The sequence below is a fragment of the Anas acuta genome, chromosome W, assembly GCF_963932015.1.
Source record: "Anas acuta chromosome W, bAnaAcu1.1, whole genome shotgun sequence".
Classification (NCBI taxonomy): domain Eukaryota; kingdom Metazoa; phylum Chordata; class Aves; order Anseriformes; family Anatidae; genus Anas; species Anas acuta.
This window is the reverse complement of record NC_089016.1, coordinates 24,212,110-24,232,692: the sequence shown is the minus strand read 5'-3', so window position 1 is coordinate 24,232,692 and position 20,583 is coordinate 24,212,110. Positions and strand designations below refer to the sequence as shown.

General features: G+C 47.1%; 1 protein-coding gene and 1 long non-coding RNA gene across 2 annotated transcripts; both read right to left on the bottom strand.

The window, feature by feature from the left end:
- Nucleotides 1–124: 124 nt before the first annotated feature.
- Nucleotides 125–12,673, bottom strand: LOC137847072 (uncharacterized). The gene is made up of 2 exons (XR_011090779.1): nucleotides 12,149–12,673; nucleotides 125–10,691 (listed from the first exon to the last, which is right to left on the bottom strand). It is a non-coding gene; the product is annotated as an uncharacterized lncRNA (long non-coding RNA).
- A 3,163-nt stretch (nucleotides 12,674–15,836) lies between these two features.
- Nucleotides 15,837–20,292, bottom strand: LOC137846934 (adenosine 5'-monophosphoramidase HINT1-like). The gene is given in 4 exon segments (XM_068665038.1): nucleotides 15,837–16,100; nucleotides 16,103–16,181; nucleotides 18,098–18,203; nucleotides 20,130–20,292. Coding segments are annotated over 4 exon segments (402 nt in total). The 5' UTR covers nucleotides 20,267–20,292; the 3' UTR covers nucleotides 15,837–16,020.
- Between the last annotated feature and the right edge of the window lie 291 nt (nucleotides 20,293–20,583).

Genomic DNA, 20,583 nt, shown 5'->3' with positions numbered 1-20,583 from the left:
AACGTCGGTCTTCCTCCCGAACACCGGCTACGCGCGTTGAGGCCCTGCTTCAAGGACGTGGTCAAGCTTTGCTCATTTGTGGGAAGTAGAGAGTAATTTCTTTCCTCTGCACTTCCACATAGCCTTTATTTGTTTTATTTGTTTGCTTTCCTCCCTTTTTTCCCTTTCCCCCTCCCTTTTTCCTTTTCCCATTTTTTTCCCTTTAGTTAAATTGTTTAGTTCATAATAATCTTTCCATTATTATTATTATTATTTCCCTTTAATCAAATTATCCTCATCTCAACCTGTGAGTTGTTCTTTCCTTTACTTCTTCCCCTCCTTATCTAAGGAGGGGGAGAGAGAGCGATTGTGGTGTTTAGCTGCCTAGCATGGTAAAACCACCACAGTCCTTTTTGGTGCCCAACGTGGGGCTCGAAGGGTTGAGATAACAATAGAATTGATTAAAATGCTTACAACTAACACGCTTACTTGCTAGTCACCATGTTTAGTGTCCTGTTAATATTGGCTTGTTTGATCATATGTCATGCAATCTGTGTCATGTTCTCCTTTCTCCTCTAAATTTGATCCGAGAATGTGCTACAATCTGTGTTCGTGTTTGTTTGTTTTTTTTAATTCCCTGTGCTGCCAAGCACTGGCCTCGAGTTTAATCTGGCATTCAGGCTCTGCACTGTTATCATTTGGGTCTCATGGAAACTATCTTTTAGAGAATATTCAGAATTGCACTGCCTTCCTTTCCTCATCTAGATGTCAGTTTATGAATAATATCAGGAATGGTACCTCGTCCTTTCACAGTGGGCTAATTACAACAGTTTTTGAGTATTTTGAATATCCATGTATAACCCATATATTGCTATTTCTAATTCTGAATAACGGGTTTCCTCTTCTCTCTAAGATCAGTTGATTGTTTAGAAAGCTTACCCGGGAATCTGTCCTGAAACAGTCTGATGGCAGGTGGCAAGGTGTGTGGGAGGATATAGGCAGGTACCTGTCACGGGTGTCTCCTCCAATAGTTTTGAACTTCACCCCTGAACAAGTGCAAAATCCTAAAAACCTGATGGATTGTTTGAGAGTTGTATGTCCTGACCCTGATAATGCCGGAGAACGACAGCTTGCAGCATTGTGCTGGGTCCTGGCTTACTCCTATCAAACACTGTTTAACATCATCCATCACCTTGAAGAGAGGAAGGAAGTTTCTGAGTCTGATGACCAGATAACACATGCTGTGGCTGACCCAGAGGACCAACCAGCTATGGTATCAGTCGCCCCCATAGGCAAGGCAAAGCAATGGAAACGGAAGTCAGCTCATTTAGTAAGGGAAGAAGCCTCTCCTAAGGAGGAGGGAGAAGGGGAAATGGCAGGCACCTCTAAAGCAGAGCCATCGCAAAAACAGCAGGAAGAAGAGATGGAAATCATAAAGGAATCAGAAACCACTCGATCCCTATCCCTGAGTGAGTTGCGAGAAATACGAAAGGATTATGGTCGACGCCCAGGTGAACACATCCTCACAATACTACCTTATAATTAATGTTAATGCCCCCTAAAGCTTCCCCACCGGTTTGATTAACAAACCTATTTTACAATATTTATTACACATTTATCCAATGAATATGAAGATAACTGATGATTATATTATGCAAATGTATGTTTCTGAATAGTATAAATGTTTGTTGTGTAAACAAATCGAATGAAGCTAGATTTGGGCAGACATGCCCCTAACTTCCGGCGCCCAATAAAAGCACCTTAATATAATCGCTTTGTGGTTAAGTGTCTTTGCAAATGCTAACATTTTGGCGACCCAGATGGGACCTCATGGGCATTGCTGAGGCGGCTCGCGAACTGATCATGCTCCAGCCGGCACCGAGGAGTTTCTCAGGGAGCCATCGGCCGCGACCGACCCCCCTGCTCACAACGTACCTCTGGAAGGGTAAGAGAAAAGGTGCTTTCTGGTAATCGGTACCGATCTGGTCTGGGAGCCTGCCGGTCAGACACGGCGAAAGCTACGCACAGCTGGGCTAGGGAATTCCCGGGGTAAGCCTAGGCGTCATCTGTAAAGCTGCAGGTTCAGCATCAGCGGTCTGGTTTGGTGAAAGGTTATAGCTATAACAAATGGAAAAACTTAAAGGTGGCAATACTCCCGTACCACGATCTTCCCCTTTGGGCTGTTTACTAGCACGCTGGAAGGAGGGGGGCTTTGGACAGGAGTTACGAAAAGGTAAACTAGTTGATTACTGTAACGTTTGGTGGCCACAGTATGAACTAGAAGATCAAGAGAGTTGGCCAGAAAATGGAACCTTGCAATACAATACTATCTTATAATTAATGTTATTTTGTAAGCAAGAAGGCAAGTGGGATGAGATTCCATATGTAGTGCTATTTTTCTATTTGCGAGATAAGCCTGAGTGGCAACGCGCTTTCAGGATAATGGTGGCTAAAATAACTGTTGATGAGCAATGTAAAGCATGCACAGGAGAAAAGCGCTGTATAGGGCATCAAGTGTAGAGATGATAGGTATTAAAAATGGGATGATGGAAATATAGATTTAGAAGTAGCATCATCAGCCCCATTAGAACAAGGGCAGGCTGTCAGGGAAGAAAGCGAGGATAGCGAGGGGGAGGAGGGAGAAGAAAAAGGAGCGGTAGCTTCGGCTACCCCGGTATCGTATTGAACCCGACGACGAGGCCAGAAAGATGCTGCCGAATGCATGATAAGAGAGAAAGACGGAATAAGACAAAAGAAAAACATAATTGCTCCACTTAGACAAAGAGTAGGGACAGAAGGGCCAGTATATGTTAAAGTACCGTTTACTCCAGGAGACCTAGTAATTTGGAAACAAGCAGCAGGAACATATCGGGAAAACCCAGTTAAAGTAGCTAGGGTAATGAAAGTGATAATTAAAACCCAGAATCCGGACTGGGATGATCTTCAAGTAATATTAGATACATTAATGGATTCAACAGAAAAAGATATGCTATTAAGGGCAGCTAGAGAAAGAGCAAGAGAGGATATCCGAAATGGATTAGTCCTGGGAAACATAGATCAGAACTTCCCGATGGAAGACCCACAATGGGACTATAACACAGGGGAAGGTATGAGGAGATTGAAAAGGTATCAGGATTAGGTCCAAATAGGGGTGCGGAGTGCCATGCCCAAAACTATAAATTGGTCCAAATTGTTTAATGTTAGGCAGGAGAAAACCGAATCTCCCTCCGCATTTTTGGAAAGGCTTAAGGAAACCACAAAGAAACATACTGACCTAGCTATAGAAACAGAACAAGCTAAAGCACAGTTAGCTCTTATCTTTTAGGACAATCACAGGAGGATATTCAGAAGAAATTACAGAAACTGGAAGGAGGAGACCTGAGAAATATGGATAGGATGTTAGAAATAGCTTGGAAAGTATACAACAATAGAGAAAAAGGATCCACTAGGAGGCAGCAACAGAATCTGTTAGCAGTAATTCAAGGTAGAGGAAACCAAGGATTCAGAGGGAGAGGAAGAGGATTTGCTAGAGGATAGGGAGTTAGTATGGGAAGGGATCGCGAAGATTTTAGTGGAAATCCAGGAGGAAGATTAGGATTGAATCAGTGTGCTTATTGTAAAAAGGAAGGTTGTTGGAAAAATGAGTGCCCGTTTAGAAGAGACCAATTCTTGGGAAATTCATTTCAGAATCAGGAGGCTGTTAAGGCAATGGTGCTAGGAGATTTTAGTAGCTGACTAGATACAGAACATAAAGCAGCCAAAGAACCTTTAGTAAAGATTCAATTAGGGGATAAGGAAGTAAGGTTCTTGATAGATACAGGAGCAACATATTCAGTGTTAAATAGTTTAAAAGGACAATTAGGAACTAAGACAACTGCAATAATTGGAGCCACAGGGAAGGAGGAGGAACGGACATTCTTACAACCCCTTGATTTGCGTTTTGGAGGTAAGGAACTAACTCATGAATTTTTGGATGTACCAGAATGCCCGATTTCACTCTTGGGATGGGATCTTTTAGCTAAATTAGATGCAATAATAACCTTTGAGGATAGAGAATTAATAATGAAGGTACCTGAGTCCAAAATAGGACAAATCCTGATGATCAAAGATAAACGCTTTGTTAATGTTCCAAGAGAGGTAGAAAATGCAGTTATACCAATAGTATGGGAAACAGATGTACCAGGGAAGTCAAAACTGGCACAACCGGTAAAGGTGGAATTAAAGGAAGGAGCCAAACCTGTTCGAATCAAACAATATCCACTTAAGATAGAAGCTAGGCAGGGGATAGTGAAAATTATTGACAAATTTCTTAAATATCAGATTTTGGAAGAATGTAAATCGGAATATAATACTCCAATTTTTTCCAGTAAAGAAGCTGAATGGCGAATATAGATTGATACAAGATCTTAGAGCAATAAATGAAATAACAAAGGACATTCACCCGGTAGTAGCTAATCCTTACACATTGTTAACATCTGTGAGAGAGAAATATAAATGGTTTACTGTGACAGATTTAAAGGATGCCTTCTTTTGTATACCTCTTAATAAAGATAGTAGAAAATTATTTGCCTTTGAATGGGAAAACCCACAGAGTGGACAAAAGACACAATTAACTTGGACAAGACTTCCACAAGGCTTCAAGAATAGTCCGACCCTCTTCGGAAGCCAGCTGGCCAAGGAACTGGAGGTCTGGACAATGCAAGGACAATTACAAGTACCCAGAAGTCAGTATTTGTTGTTACAATGCGTAGATGATATTTTGATTGCCACAGAGAATGAATCGCTCTGCACCCAAATAACCATCGAGATTTTAAATCATTTAGGAATGGGTGGCTATAAAGTTTCAAAAGAAAAAGCACAAATAGTTTGTTCAACTGTAACATATTTGGGGTGTAAGATTTCTCAGGGACAAAGAAGTCTGGGCATCAACAGGATAAAAGCTATATGCGCTATCCCGGAACTTCAAAATCTCCATGAGCTAAGGGCCGCCTTAGAATGGCTGGGTTGTGCAGACTATAGATAATGGATTACGGACTCATAGCTAAGCCCCTTTATGAAGCTCAGAAGGCACAGAATTTTATTTGAGGAAAAATACAGAAAGAAGCTTTTAAGAAACTTAAAGACACTCTAATGAAGTTACCAGCTTTGGGTCTACCAGATTTATCAAAATATTTCCAGTTATTTGTACGTGAAAGTCAACAACTAGCATTAGGGGTACTAACTCAGCGACTGGGAAGCTGGAAAAGACCTGTGGGATACTTTTCCGAACAGTTGGATGCTGTAAGTGCAGGATGGCCCTCATGTTTGCGGGCAGTAGCAACAACATTTCTCTTAATCCAGGAAGCAAGAAAACTTACCTTGGGAAAACATATTGAAGTTTTTGTACCACATATGGTAACAACCATTTTAGAGCAAAAGGGGGGCCACCCAGCTGGATGATGAAATATCAGGCAATACTAACTGAACAAGATGATGTAACCTTGAAAACGACTAACCTGTTAAATCCAGCAGTATTTCTAGGAACTGTTCCAGATGAAGGACCATTGGAACACAATTGTGTGGAAATAATTGAACATACTCATGCCAGCCACGAAGATTTGAAGGACGTACCCCTTGAAAGGTATGACCGGGAACTTTTTACTGATGGTAGTAGTTGTGTGGAGAATGGAACACGATATGCAGGGTACGCAGTAACAACCTTGAAAACAGTAATCAAAGCAAAACCTTTACCACCTGGAACATCGGCACAGCGAGCGGAACTGATAGCTGTAACTCGAGCACTGGAACTGAGTAAAGGGAAGATGGTAAATATTTGGACCGATTCAAAGTATGCCTTTGGAGTGTTCCACGTTCACGGAGCATTATGGAAAGAAAGAGGGTTGTTGCCCTCACAAGGGACCGATATAAGATATCAAGAGCAGAGGTGTTAAATTTGATAAATGAGGTACAAAAACCAAAACAAGTGGCTATTATGCACTGTAAAGCCCATCAAGGAGGAACCTTGAAGATATCAGAAGGGAATCGGTTGGCAGATCGAGCAGCTCAACAAATTGCTTGGAAGGTGTAGAATGTACCTAGCTTTGGTACCACTTAAGGTAGGCCCCACTCGTCTTAATCTTCCCAAGGAACCAAGGTATTCGCCAGAGGATGAGAAATTAGCTAATCTCCTAAAGGCCCAAAAGAACTCTGATGGATGGTATGTAACCGCTACGGGCCAGGTAGTAATACCCCCCTTGGTGATGTGAGAAATACTTCAGACAAGACATAATGAGTGTCACTGGGGCGCAGAGGCAAAGGTAATATTTTTAAAACGTAGCATTATCTCTACACATTTGTTAACAATGGCAAAATCAGTAATGTTGAAGTGTGAGATTTGTCTGAAAAATAATCCAGTAGCAAGAAAACATGCTGAAATGGGAAGAGTCAGAATAGGAATAGAACCGGGAGATTACTGGCAAGTTGATTTTGTAGAGTTACCTAGGACTAGGGGATATAGGTATCTGTTAGTAGAGGTTGATACCTTTTCTGGATGGCCAGAAACCCTTCCCTGTTGCACCAATCAAGCTAAAGAGACAGTAAAGTGGCTATTGCGGGAAATTATTCCGAGGTTTGGGGTACCATTAGGAATAGCCTTGGATAGGGGACCGCACTTTATTGCATCTGTGGTTAAAGACGTAAACTGGCTATTAGGAATTTCTTGGAATTTACATACTACATGGAGACCCTAATCTAGTGAACAGGTAGAGAGGATGAACCAAACACTAAAGGGACCGATTAGTAAAATCTGCCAGGAAGCCAAAATACAATAGTCACAAGCTTTGCCTATAGCTTTATTGAGAATAAGGATAAAGCCAAGGAGTGGAATGTCAGTAAGCCCATACAAAATTATGTATGGAAAGCCTTATGAATCCCCAGAACCAAATCCTAATATGCATTAGGATTCTATTCCTACATTGGATGTAGGAATAGAAGGTATTTTGAGCAAGTTTGCTGATGACACCAAACTTGGAGGAGCTGTGGACTCGAATGAGGGTGGAAAGGCCCTGCAGAGGGATCTGGATAGGTTGGAGAGCTGGGCGATCACCAACCGCATGAAGTTCAATAAGAACAAGTGCCGGGCCCTGCACCTGGGACGGGGAAACCCTGGCTGCACGTACAGACTGGGCGATGAGACGCTGGAGAGCAGCCTAGAAGAGAGGGATCTGGGGGTCGTGGTAGACAGCAAGTTGAATATGAGCCAGCAGTGTGCCCTGGCAGCCAGGAGGGCCAACCGTGTCCTGGGGTGCATCAAGCACGGCATCGCTAGTAGGTCAAGGGAGGTGATTGTCCTGCTCTACTCTGCGCTGGTGCGGCCTCACCTCGAGTACTGTGTGCAGTTCTGGGCACCACAGTATAAAAAGGACATGAAACTGTTGGAGAGTGTCCAGAGGAGGGCTACGAAGATGGTGAAAGGCCTGGAGGGGAAGACGTACGAGGAACGGCTGAGGGCACTGGGCCTGTTCAGCCTGGAGAAGAGGAGGCTGAGGGGAGACCTCATCGCAGTCTACAACTTCCTCGTAAGGGGGTGTCGAGAGGCAGGAGACCTTTTCTCCATTAACACCAGTGACAGGACCCGCGGGAACGGGGTTAAGCTGAGGCAGGGGAAATTTAGGCTTGACATCAGGAGGGGGTTCTTCACAGAGAGGGTGGTTGCACACTGGAACAGGCTCCCCAAGGAAGTGGTCACTGCACCGAGCCTGTCTGAATTTAAGAAGAGATTGGACTGTGCACTTAGTCACATGGTCTGAACTTTTGGGTAGACCTGTGCGGTGTCAAGAGTTGGACTTGATGATCCTTAAGGGTCCCTTCCAGCTCAGGATATTCTATGATTCTATAAAAAAAAAAAAAAAAAAAAAAAAAAAAAAAAAAAAAAAAAAAAAAAAAAAACAGGTTACTATAATTAGCTTCCGGGATCCAAACACTCCTACTGGAGTATGCGCATCAGTCTCTGGTGCTCCCTCTGAAGGTCTTTCATGCTGAAGGATCATAGTCTTCCTCTCAAGCTTTTTTTCTTGTCCTTCCCCTTTGTACTCCTTGGCAGCATGTCAAAAGCTTACACAGCGTTCCCTGCAAGTTTTGTCTTCTAGCCGTCCTTCAGCTTCTTTCTTCTCCTTAATCTCCTGGCCACCTGGCCAGATATCAGGAGCTTGCATAGTGTCCCATTCAGAAGCCATAACAGCCACTAGTTGTTAGCAGTTGTTCTGAAACCCCCAGACATCAGAGACTTCAAAGAAAGAACATACAAACACAAATAGCTCTCTTATTGACACTTCATGAGTAGTTAAAACATTCCTCACAGGCCATTCACAGGGACACTCCAGTCACACCTATAGCAGTGCTAAATCAACCACAAAGAAGGCAAAAAGGCTGTAACTGTTAGGAATAAGAGTTCGGAATAAAAAAGCAAATAGGCTCATGGATTTGAGGAATATTTCTGAAGATTTGATAAATTGACTATAATGAGAGGGAGACTGGGACACTGGGAAGAAAGGGAAGAAACCACATATGTGGAAGAATTAAATTACCAGTGCAGGACCCAGAGACAGACAGAACTGCTCTCTAGTGACACAAATTGTTAAAACATTCCTTTGCAAGGTACAAGAACTATATACATTAACCATTCTGTTTTTCTTAGACTTGTGGTTATACAAGGGTATGTAAGACAGAAGGTCACATTCATCATACCATGCGGCCCTAGCACTGTTCCATACTGACACGAATCAGATGAACATATCTCACAAAACCCATAAATAATTATGTTGCCAGTCCAGGTCCACCTGAGCCACTTCAGTCTTAGCAGCCTGATCCACCTGCTGGTTGTTTTGATGTTCTTCAGTAGCCCGATTCTTGGGCACATGAGCATCTACATGGTATACCTTTACAGCCAGGTTCTCTATCCGAGCAGCAATATCTTGACACAATGCAGCAGCCCAGATGGGTTTGCAACTGCACTGCCAGTTGTTTTGCTTCCATTGCTGTAACCATCCCCACAGGGTATTTGCTACCATCCATGAATCAGTATAGAGGTAGAGGACTGGCCACTTTTCTCGTTCAGCAATATCTAAAGCCAGATGGATGGCCTTCACTTCTGCAAACTGACTCGATTCACCTTCTCCCTCAGCAGCTTCTGCAACTCGTCATGTAGGACTCCGTACAGCAGCTTTCCATCTCCGATGCTTTCCCACGATATGACAGGACCCATCAGTGAACAGGGCATATTGCTTCTCATTTTCTGGTAGCTTGTTATACAGTGGGGCTTCTTCAGCATGGGCCACCTTCTCCTCCAGTGATATCCCAAAGTATTTGCCTTCTGGCCAGTCCATAATCACTTCCAATATTCCTGGGTGACTGGGGTTTCCTATTCAAGTCTGTTTTGCAATCAACATGAGCCACTTACTCCATGTAGCATCAGTTGCATGATGTGTAGAGGGGACCATTCCTTTGAAACATCCAGCCTAGTACCTGCAGTCAGGGTGCCAGGAGGATCTGCGCTTCAGTACCGACCACTTCCAAAGCAGATCAAACTCCTTCATATGCTGCCAATATCTCCTTTTCAGTTGGAGTATAGCGGGCCTCAGATCCTCTGTATCCCTGACTCCAAAACCCCAGGGGCCGACCTCGAGTTTCCCCAGGTTCTTTCTGCCAGAGGCTCCAGGTGGGGTCGTTCTCCCCAGCTGCAGTGTAGAGCACATTCTTTACATCTGGTCCTGTTCGAACTGGCCCAAGGGCTACTGCATGAACTATTTCCTGCTTAATTTGTTCAAAGGCTTGTTGTTTCTCAGGGCCCCATTCGAAATCATTCTTCTTACGGGTTACTTGGTAGAGCGGGTTTACAATCAGACTGTAATTTGGGATGTGCATTCTCCAAAACCCCACAACACCTAGGAAAGTCTGTGTTTCTTTTTTTCTAGTTGGTGGAGACATAGCTGTTATTTTGTTGATCACATCCATTGGGATTTGACGACGTCCATCTTGCCATTTTATTCCTAAAAACTGGATCTCTCGTGCAGGTCCTTTGACTTTATTTTGTTTTATGGCAAAACCGGCTTTCAGAAGGATTTGGACTATTTTCTTCCCTTTCTCGAAAACTTCCTCTGCTGTGTCACCCCACACAATAATGTCATCGATGTACTGCAGGTGTTCAGGAGCTCCCCCCCTGCTCCAGCGCAGACTGGATCAGTCCATGGCAAAAGGTAGGGCTGTGTTTCCACCCCTGGGGCAGCCAATTCCAGGTATATTGGACTCCCCTCCAAGAGAAAGCAAACTGTGGCCTGCACTCTGCTGCTAGAGGGATGGAGAGAAATGCATTAGCGATGTCAATTGTGGCATACCACTTAGCTGCCTTTGATTCCGGTTTGTACTGGAGTTCCAGCATGTCCGGTACTGCAGCACTCAGTGGTGGCGTGACTTCATTCAGGCCGCGATAGTCCACTGTTAGTCTCCGCTCACCATTAGACTTTCACACTGGCCCTATGGGACTATTAAAAGTCTTGCTGATCACTCCTTGGCTCTCCAATTGATGAATTAGCTCCCAATTACAAATTACATAATTAAATGCCAAATTAGCTCTCCAACTGATGAATTAGAAACCCAAGTATTTCCATATTGATCTTGCAGAAATGTATCTGGAGTATGTGCTTGTAGTGCAAGACAACAAAGTGTTATGAACCAGCCTGTGATAAGGGAGGAAAAAACAGGAGTGTCATCTCCTTCTAGTAATACATACACCATTGCTCCAGCTCCTTCAGTGAATATTACTCTGGGCATGGTAACTTGAGATGGGGTGATGGCCCAGACAGACAGAAGAGCTATGGCTTCCAATTTTTGAGAATGAAAGTAAATTTGATGTTGGATTTGCAACACCAATAACGTGATTTCAGTGCTACCTATCCTAGATAAGACACAACTATTAATTTAAGATAGCTGACATACAAGAACTTAAGAATCTGATATTAACAGAGGATGTAAAATACGGGAAGAATTTAGAGTAGCTATACCGCAGAGAGGTAAAGAGGAACCATACTGCATTCTCAGGGGCTATTATATTAATTTTCACAACTAGAATAATATGTTGCCATCCAACCACACAATAGGTCAGTGTAAAAACTTGATTTCCCAAGTGGTTAATATCTTTGGGAAAGACCATGCAGAGGAATTTCAACCCTCGATATTATCTAAACTGCAGGAGTTATGATATAATCATAAGATGGGTGATTATGAATATTCCAGTTGTTTAACAAAAAGCAAAACAAAACCCTGCTTCAGTAACACGTGAACTCCAATGCCGTAAAGTTTTAGTACTGGTTAACTTTTGAAACTGTTCCTTGAACATTCCATTCATTCTCTAAACCAAGCCATCAATTTGGGGATTAAATACAATGAGGAATATCCAATCTATTCCTAGTCCCTGAGCCCAACCATGGACATTTCACAACCTACAGTGGAAATAAGCTCCCTAAATAACGGCTGGTCAGCACCGCAGGGGGAATCTTGGCCCTGCACAGCTCAAAAACTGCGAGGGGAAACGAGCTATATTATTTCAAGTAGAACACTGGTTGTTGTTATTGCTTTTTTTTTTTTTCCTCTTTTTTTTTTCCCCACTCAGTCACAGAAGCTAAATTACTCTCAGGGGTTTAATACCCCATTAAAACTACAGGCAATATGGTGTCCAAGCTACGACCTATTCAGAAGTTGTTCCACAACCTTCCCTACAGGGAAACACTTCTATCTTCGTATCCCAGGTTCAAGAGGAACCTGGACAGGCTGGAGAACTGAGCCCATGAGAACATAATGAGGTTCGACAAGGCCAAGTGCAAGGCGTTGACCTTGGGCTGGGGCAATCCTAGGTATCTCTATAGGCTGGGAGAAGAAGAACTTCAGAGCAGCCCCGCGGAGAAGGGCTTGGGGGTCCTGACGGACGAGAAGCTGGACGTGAGCCAGCAGCGCACGCTTGCAGCCCGGAAGGCCAACTAAGTCCTGGACTGCATTAAAAACGGGGTGGCCAGCAGGGAGAGGGAGGTGATTCTCCCCCTCTACCCTGCTCTTGGGAGACCCCACCCGGAATACTGCGTGCAGGCCTGGGGCCCCCAGCACAAGAAGGATGTGGAGCTCTTGGAAAGGTCAGTCTCACCTCTGTCCCTGGAAAGCTGTTGGAACAGCTTGTTCCGGATGCCATCTCCAAGCCACTGGAAGAGAAGAAAGTTACGAGGAGTAGTCAGCATGGATTCACCAAGGGGAAATCGTGCTCGACCAACCTCGTAGCCTTCTATGATGGCATCACCAGCTGGGTTGATGGAGGGAGAGCAGTGGACGTCATCTACCTTGACTTTAGCAAGGCTTTTGACACTGTCTCCCACGACACCCTGCTAGCAAAGCTGAGAAGGCGTGGGATAGACAAGTGGACGGTAAGGCGGGTTGAGAACTGGCTGACTGGCCGAGCTCAGAGGGTGGCGATCGGCGGCGCAGAGTCCGGCTGGAGATCTGTGACTAGCGGTGTTCCCCAGGGGTCGGTGCTGGGTCCGGTCTTGTTCAACATCTTCATCGACGACCTTGATGAGCGAACAGTGTCCACCCTCCGCAAGTACGCCCATGATACAAAGCTGGGAGGAGTGGCCGACACGCCAGAAGGCTGTGCTGCCATTCAGCGAGACCTGGGTGGGAAGAAACCAAATGAAGTTTAACAAGAGCAAGTGTAGAGTCCTGCACCTGGGAAGGAACAACCGCATGTATCAGTACAGGCTGGGGGATGACCTGCTGGAGAGGAGCTCTGCGGAGAAGGACCTGCGGGTCCTGGTGGACGACAGGTTGACCACGAGCCAGCAGTGCGCCCTGGTGGCCAAGAAGGCCAATGGGATCCTGGCGTGCATTAAAAGGAGCGTGGCCAGCAGGTCAAGGGAGGTGATCCTCCCCCTCTACTCTGCCCTGGGCAGGCCTCACCTGGAGTACTGTGTCCAGTTCTGGGCTCCCCGGTACAAAAAAAGACAAGGATCTCCTGGAAAGAGTCCAGCGGAGGGCAACAAAGATGATACGGGGCCTGGAGCATCTTCCCTATGAGCAAAGACTGAGAGACCTGGGTCTGTTCAGCCTGGAGAAGAGAAGACTGAGAGGGGATCTTATCAATGTTTACAAATACCTTCAGCGTGGGAGACAGTGGGATTTCGCCACCCTCTTTGCAGTGGTTAGTGGGGATAGGACAAGGGGCAACGGCCTGTACTGGGTCTGGCTGGGATGTTAACTTTCCCTGCAGCAGCCCATACAGTGCTGTGCTCTGCACTTGTAGCTAGAACAGCAGTGGTATCACACCAGTGTTGCGTCTACTGCCGAGCAGCGCTGGCACAGCATCAGGACTCTCTCTAACCCTCCTAGGGGGTGGGCAAAAAAGCGAGAAGACAAACATCACCAGGGCAGCTGACTTCAACCAACCAAAGGGATATTCCATACCGTACGATGTCACACTCAGCAATAAAAGGTGGAAACAGGAAGAAGAGGGGAAGGCTGGGCTCTCCTTGTGAAAACGTCGGTCTTCCTCCCAAACACCGGCTACGCGCGTTGAGGCCCTGCTTCAAGGACGTGGTCAAGCATCGCTCATTTGTGGGAAGTAGAGAGTAATTTCTTTCCTCTGCACTTCCACGTAGCCTTTATTTGTTTTGGTTTTTTCCTTTTTTCCCTTTCCCTTTTTTTCCCCTTTAGTTAAATTGTTTAGTTAATAATAATAATGGTTATTATTATCAAGGAAAGATTATTATTTTTTCCCTTTAATTCAATTATCCTCATCTCAACCCGTGAGTTGTTCTTTCCTTTACTTCTTCCCCTCCTCATCTAAGGAGGGGGAGCGAGAGAGCGGTTGTGGTGTTTAGCTGCCTAGCACGGTAAAGCCACCACAGGAAGTTCCGCACCAATGTGCGAAAGAACAGCTTCACGGTGCGGGTGACGGAGCACTGGAACAGGCTGCCCAGGGAGGTTGTGGAGTCTCCTTCTCTGGAGATGTTCAAGGCCCGTCTGGACGCCTACCTGGGCAGCCTGCTCTAGGGAACCTGCTTTGGCAGGGGGGTTGGACCCGATGATCTCTTGAGGTCCCTTCCAACCCCTACGATTCTGTGATTCTGTATAAACAGGAGTAAAAATACACGCGTTGATAGCGATAGGACAAGGGGGAGTGGTTTTAAACTAAGACAGGGGAGATTTAGGTTAGATATTAGGAGAAAGTTTTTCACTCAGAGGGTGGTGAGGCACCGGAACGGGTTGCCCAGGGAGGTCGTGGATGCCCCATCCCTGGAGGCGTTCAAGGCCAGGCTGGATGCAGCTCTGGGCAGCCTGTTCTAGTGGTTGGCAACCCTGCCCAATCTATGCTTCTATGATATGCTCTTTGAAAGCATACAGGCTAAAAGAAGGGTCAGATTGGTGCCTCGGGGGCAAGTTTCTTCGCCTTCTGCGGTTGCCTAACAGTGCCTCTTAAGCAGAGAGATTACCAGTGGTCTTCCTCCTCTACTGTCTCGGGAATTAAACATCTTTTGTAAAAGAATACAAGCGCTGATAGCATTAGCTAGACCGACCGGGGAACAGTTGAACATGTAAATACTTACTCAAGGTCCACTTGAGCACGTTTCTTTGAGCAGTTCCATCGGCTCTTCTAGGTCAACAAAACAGATCAATGAAAGAGACCAAGGGAAAATACGGAAATAGAACAGTTGGTCAAGTGCCAACTTAAGAAGCTTTCTCTGAAAGGGCAACAGCATCTCCACCTTCACCCACCCCTCCCCCCCCAAAACTAGTTGACTTGCACGACTATTTTCACGTGACCCCACAAACGGCAAATCCTATATTATTTCGAGTAGACCAAGGGCTGTTTCTTGGTTTGGTTTTTATCATTCAGCTTCCTCAAAAGACTTTAGTCATTCACAGCTGCAATCGTTAACCCCGCAAACAGATCCAGTAACAAAGATCATTTCTCCTGCTAACGAATCAAGTTTCTTTATGAGGAACGGAGTCACAAAAATCATCTCATTTAGCAAGTTTCAAACACTAAGAGTATTTAATAGCATTTTAACGTTCCCACGCTCCAGTAAGCCTTGAACGTAATCGCGATTAAACAAGGAGCAGAGCGAAGCCAGAGGTCTAACAAAGCACGAGAGGTGATCGCATTTAAAAGCCTTATGGTGCCTTTACCTAATCCTTCTTCTAGTTACTGAACAACGGACTTCGTTTAGGGGAAAAAAAAAAGACACTAAAAATAAATGCAAAAAAAAATAAAGAGAACGGCAGCCGAGTCTCGAACTTATCAGAAGCCGACTCAAGAATCCCAGAGCCTTCTACATCCTGTGGGAGGAATTCCTTCTCAAAGTTGCGAAAGCCACGAGGAGGACTGAAAAGAAAGCGGTAGCAAAACTCCTAGGGTAGTCAAGAACAGGCTGACAAGCACCTGTCAGAAATCACACCCGGTAGAGCTTGTTCTGCCTCCTCCTCGGGACAGGGGCAGACAACAGACAACGCCTGGAAGCTTTCTTCCAACCTTATTCTTCTCTGGTTCTACATCTGCCAGTCCTCAACACGGCTATTTCGCAATAAAAGCGTGCCCTTTTATTTGGGAGCAGGGGGAAGATAGCAAGGCCTCAAACACACAGCACATCCTAGATCGTCTTAGGAAGACGGAGACCCACAGGACCGCCGAGCGCTTCTAGCTTCGCGTTCCAAATGAATGGGCAAACCACCACCTACACGACACTGTCAACGGACCAAAACATTCTACACACGTGCGCTCCAGGGAGACGCCGTTTTAACTTGCGGAACTATTTCCATCGGTAAGACACGCAAGACAGAGGTGATATCCCCATGCTCCATCTTTATTGTGCAAACGCTGCTCAAAGCTCTTTCTTACCCTCCATAGACAGCCGTCCAAAAAAAATAATAAATCAAACATCAACAGGGGCTAGACTGATGGGCAACATATGAAACCTATTCGGCGGCGACCTGTACGCGTGCAGTGACGCCTGCGGTGCAAAAACCTTAGCCGGGAGGCCGGCCCAACTGACCGCCACCCAGAATACGTAGATGTACACGATAGTCTGAAGGGCCCGAGGGTGGGCATTCACAGCCATCCGGAATCCATTGGTCAGGTCCAGGTTAGCAGCACACTTCTTGCCAACAACCACGAAACGCCCAAGAAGCTGGAAAAAGGAAATAACGTCACCTAACGTGCTGCGCCACGACGCACAGAATGAACGCGAGCGGAGAACCACCCACAGAACACGGTTAGCTAATCCTTCACAATTCAACCGCTGCTCTTTGAATTACCCTCTTGACAGTAACAGACTACAAAACAGTCACAGAAGCTGAATTTGTCTCGGGGCTTAAAGCCCCCGTCATAGCTTCGGGCAACGTAAGCCGCTCTGGCGGAAAATAAAAGCTTCACGGTGCCTTTTCTCTTGCGTGAGCTCACAGAGCCTTGGAACTTGACTTGCATAGCTAACAGCGAAACAAACACCCAAGCGCCGCTCAACCAGCTTTCCCTTTCCTCGCCTCTGACCTGACCAAACCCCAAGCCCTCTTCTGCATATGTGGTGTAAATGCCTGAAGTAACTAGGAAAATAAAACTAACATTCATGTTTTTAAGGAAAAGGTACAGCATTGAAGAGGCTTTCAGGGTAGGGCATAACTGCATTACCTGAGCGTTCCCTAGGCTCCCAACCTTAGATGCTATCGCGCTGGGGAAACTTGGTGTGCTAGCTCTAAGGAACACCACGGAGCGTGGAGTGGAGTCACCACGGCTAGGCTCTGTAATCAGGTGAGGCCTCGATTGTTCTTGTGCACAAAGCTGCACTTTTTGCCACCCTAAGCCAAAGACCTGTCATGTTTTGACAAATGCTGTACCCTAGTGTACTTTTTGCTCATTATAATATCATTATAATACCAAAACACACCTCCATCCCAAAAGCTACCCGCCTCCAAGGTGCGACCACACCTCACTGAGCATGCGCTCTGAATTTCTCGGAGCCTATTACTTTAAACGGAGACGGGAAAACTTTACACCAATCATAACTAAGATATGCTTGACTAGAGCCACTCAAGCTCCACCGAAAAGATAGAAAATAATATAAATTGGCCCAAGAGGGAGGGGATGTTAGGGAAGATACCATCCCGAGAAAATACAACATCCTTAGGACCTCCTGACTCCTGGGATCAGTCAACGGGCTGAGCCTCTCTTCCCCCCCCATTGGGACACCTTTGGGTGAGATCTGAATATTTGCTTATAAATCTCTATAGAGTCTTTGATCCTTTTAACGCGTTTATTTCTAGGCTGCGCACCTGTAACACCTATAACATCTGTAACACTTATAACATCTATAACATCTGTAACACCTACAACACCTATAACACCTGTATAACATCTGTAACACCTATGACACCTGTGTATTTCATGCATACTAGCTTGCTTTTGCAGATAGTCACTATCACCGGCAATCCAAAAGAACCTGATTATCTGTTGCTGTAATAAACCATACTTGATTGCATTGTGATAGCTCTCATTAATGCAACTAGGGTGAGGGTGGTTATCCGTGATAGTTCAGTGTTCTGAATCTAACCAGACCCCCAGACGGTTAATGCATTTTTGGTGAATGTCTGAACGGACCCCCAGGTGGTTAATACGTTTTTGGTGAATGTCTGAGCGGACCCCCAGTTTTTGGTGAATGTCCGACTGGTTCAGTACTCTGAATCCAACCGGGCCCGTAACGGTTAATCAGCTACACCCCTTTAACGCGACAGCATACTCAAGGCACCACCCCCGCTGTCCGGAAACCGTGAAAACGGGCATCAGACCGCACGTCGGAACAACGCTGCTTTTTGCACTGCAAGCGCGTAGCTGGAGACGAGCATCGCTTTATATCACTGCTCTCAGTCAAAAAGCTCAGCTCCATTACAAGCTAGAGGCGAAAGACTACAGCATCGGACAACCCCAAATAGCCTACTGTGCGCCCCTCTGCAACATCCAGAGGAAAAGAGGGGACGGGAAAGAGTCTAGGAAGTTACAAACCAGTTACAGGTACAGCCAGCCTAGCGAACAGAAAGCTCCCACAGTACTCACGGGTCTGCCAGAATCTTCTGCTTCACATAACCGGACAACTACCTTCTCAGGAAGGACTAGGAAAAAACACTGGAGCCTGAGGCGAACTATCACGGAACGCAAGGCACTGGAGGAAGAGTAAACAGTTAAAACGTAGTCGGCTTCAGAGAAAGGCAACAGCTTCAGCAAATCACTATGCCCCACTGAACTCGCCCTACCAAAGCAGATTATCAGGCGCCCCAAACGCGCACGACAAAACAGCCATTCTTCTTAAGCGAGCTTTGAATAGGCAAAGTTCTCTACCTTCTACGCACAAGACACACAAGCGGCAAACAATGGCTAACCGTCCTTCGGTTACGTCCAAATGTTGCCTTGGCCAGAAGCAGGAAGGCATCTTCAAAGAACCTGGAGTAATCCGGCTGAGGCCGTATTAACTCTCCGTCCTCGAGAACGCCACCTACTCAGGGGAAGGAACGTTCCAAATTAGCCCGTTACGGCCGGCCCGACGTCAGACACCTCCAGACCGAGGCCAAGGCATCACCTTCGAAACACGAATACCACCGACCTGTAGGAAACCATCAACTCGCAACTAATTGCGAGGGAACTCCCCAAATCACCAGCAGACAGAAACTGCTAGCCAACTACGCTCCAGAAGTGGTTCTAAGCCCCCCGCCCCAAGTTAAGACCAAGCGAGAAACTGCAACTAATTCATCCTCCAGGAAACGTGTCGCACTAAGAGCGGTCAGAGTAGGTTGTCTGCTCTCAAGTCACTCATCAGACTCAAGTTAACGGCCTGGTTCTCCAATCAAGCACAGCGTTCAGGTTACATACGTTGCTGCAGCCAGTACGGCCAAGTCAAAACAGATGCGCGCACGCACACACACACACACACACACACACACACACACACAGACTCCTCGCGCAGCCTTCAACACGAAGGAGACAGGAAACGCGCCCTTTCGTAAAGGCAGGGCGCTACCGCAAGCACAGTTTCCAGAGAGCAGTTGAACGCTTCCAGTACTCCAAACGGGCGGCAGCTGCAACATTACCGAGACCTATTAAGAAAGCGCTGTTCCAAGCAACGCGTCAACGCTTTGAGCAACCCGATCTAGTGAAACACGTCCCTGACCACGGCAGGCGGGTTGGGCTAGATGATCTTTAAGGGTGCCTTCCAAGCCTAACCATTCTACGAGTCAGCACGCAGAGCGGGCAACGCAGCCCCTTTCACTAAGGGCCTGTTTTCCACGCTGCAGATAAACCCTGCCGTCAGAAGCAGAGGAAATCCCTAGCTGTCCTATCTTTAGCATTTCAAATTTAAGAACAGCAACAACGGTTAGGCTGGACACTAACTTAAAGTTAGCACCTTGCAGATAACATCTGCAACTTTTTCATAACTCTCCGCAGCTGCTCACTTAGCTCCTAGCACGTTGCGGCGCACCAGCATCAGTGAACCTTGCCAGCATGCTCTTATCACGGCCCACCTCCAGCACGGAAATGAGAGCTGGGAAGCTCTCGCAGCCTGCGGGATTGACTGGTTTCTAGGCGTTTAAGAAAGCTAGGAAAAGCTGCAATTCTTCCCTTTCACAAGCCACTTTGGAGAGAGCGTGCGCTCGTGTGCGCGGTGGGGGTGGTGCCATAACCAAAGCCTAGCACAGCCGAGCCGTCTCTGCAAGGCTATCAGCAGCGCAGAAACGACTGATTACGGTCACTACTGCGATGCTCACTGCCTATATGCATACAGTCCGAACCCCCAAGGAGACCGACTGCGCCGGCGACCCAGTACGCGCCGTGGCACCCCGGGGGCAGGCACCGAAGAAGCGCGGCGTTTTAGAGGCGCTGCAGTAGAGAGCGCCACGAGCCGGAGAGACCCCGACCGACCGACCGACCGACCGTCCCTCCCTCCCTCCCTCCCTCCCTCCCTCCCTCCCTCCCGCAGCAAGGCCACCACCCGCCCTGCCGCACTCCCGGGACCCGCGACGGGCCCTCGTTTCAGAGGGCCTGCGAGCGGCCGAGGGAAAGGAAGGAAAGACTCGCACAACAACGCCGCGGCTACCTCCTCGTCCACGACCGCTCATCCTCACGGAGAACGTTGGCGGGGACCTCCTTGCCCTTGCAGGCGACCTCTCCGAAAGCAGCGGCAGCGCCGCCACCGGGCCAGGCGGCCTGCGCCCTAACAATCCCGTCGGCCATGACGGCGCCCGCTCGGTACAACGCCCCCTCACTTCCCGCACTCGGCCCGGCCCTCCGCGGCGCTCATTGGGCCGACAGATCGCCGCCGACCGCCCCCGCGCCTCGATTGGCTGCCTCGCCTGCCCTCTTCCCTTGTCCCCGCCCTCTCGGCGGCTCCGCTCCCGTCGACCCGGTGCTTATCGGCGCTCAGGGAGGTCGCGTGCCCTCGGGGCGCGGAGGGAGCCGACCGGGAGGGAGGAAGTGGGCGCCCGAAAACGGGCTGGGCGGCTCCGCGGAGGGAATCTGGGCCCTGCACGGCTGGGAAACGAGCTCCACAG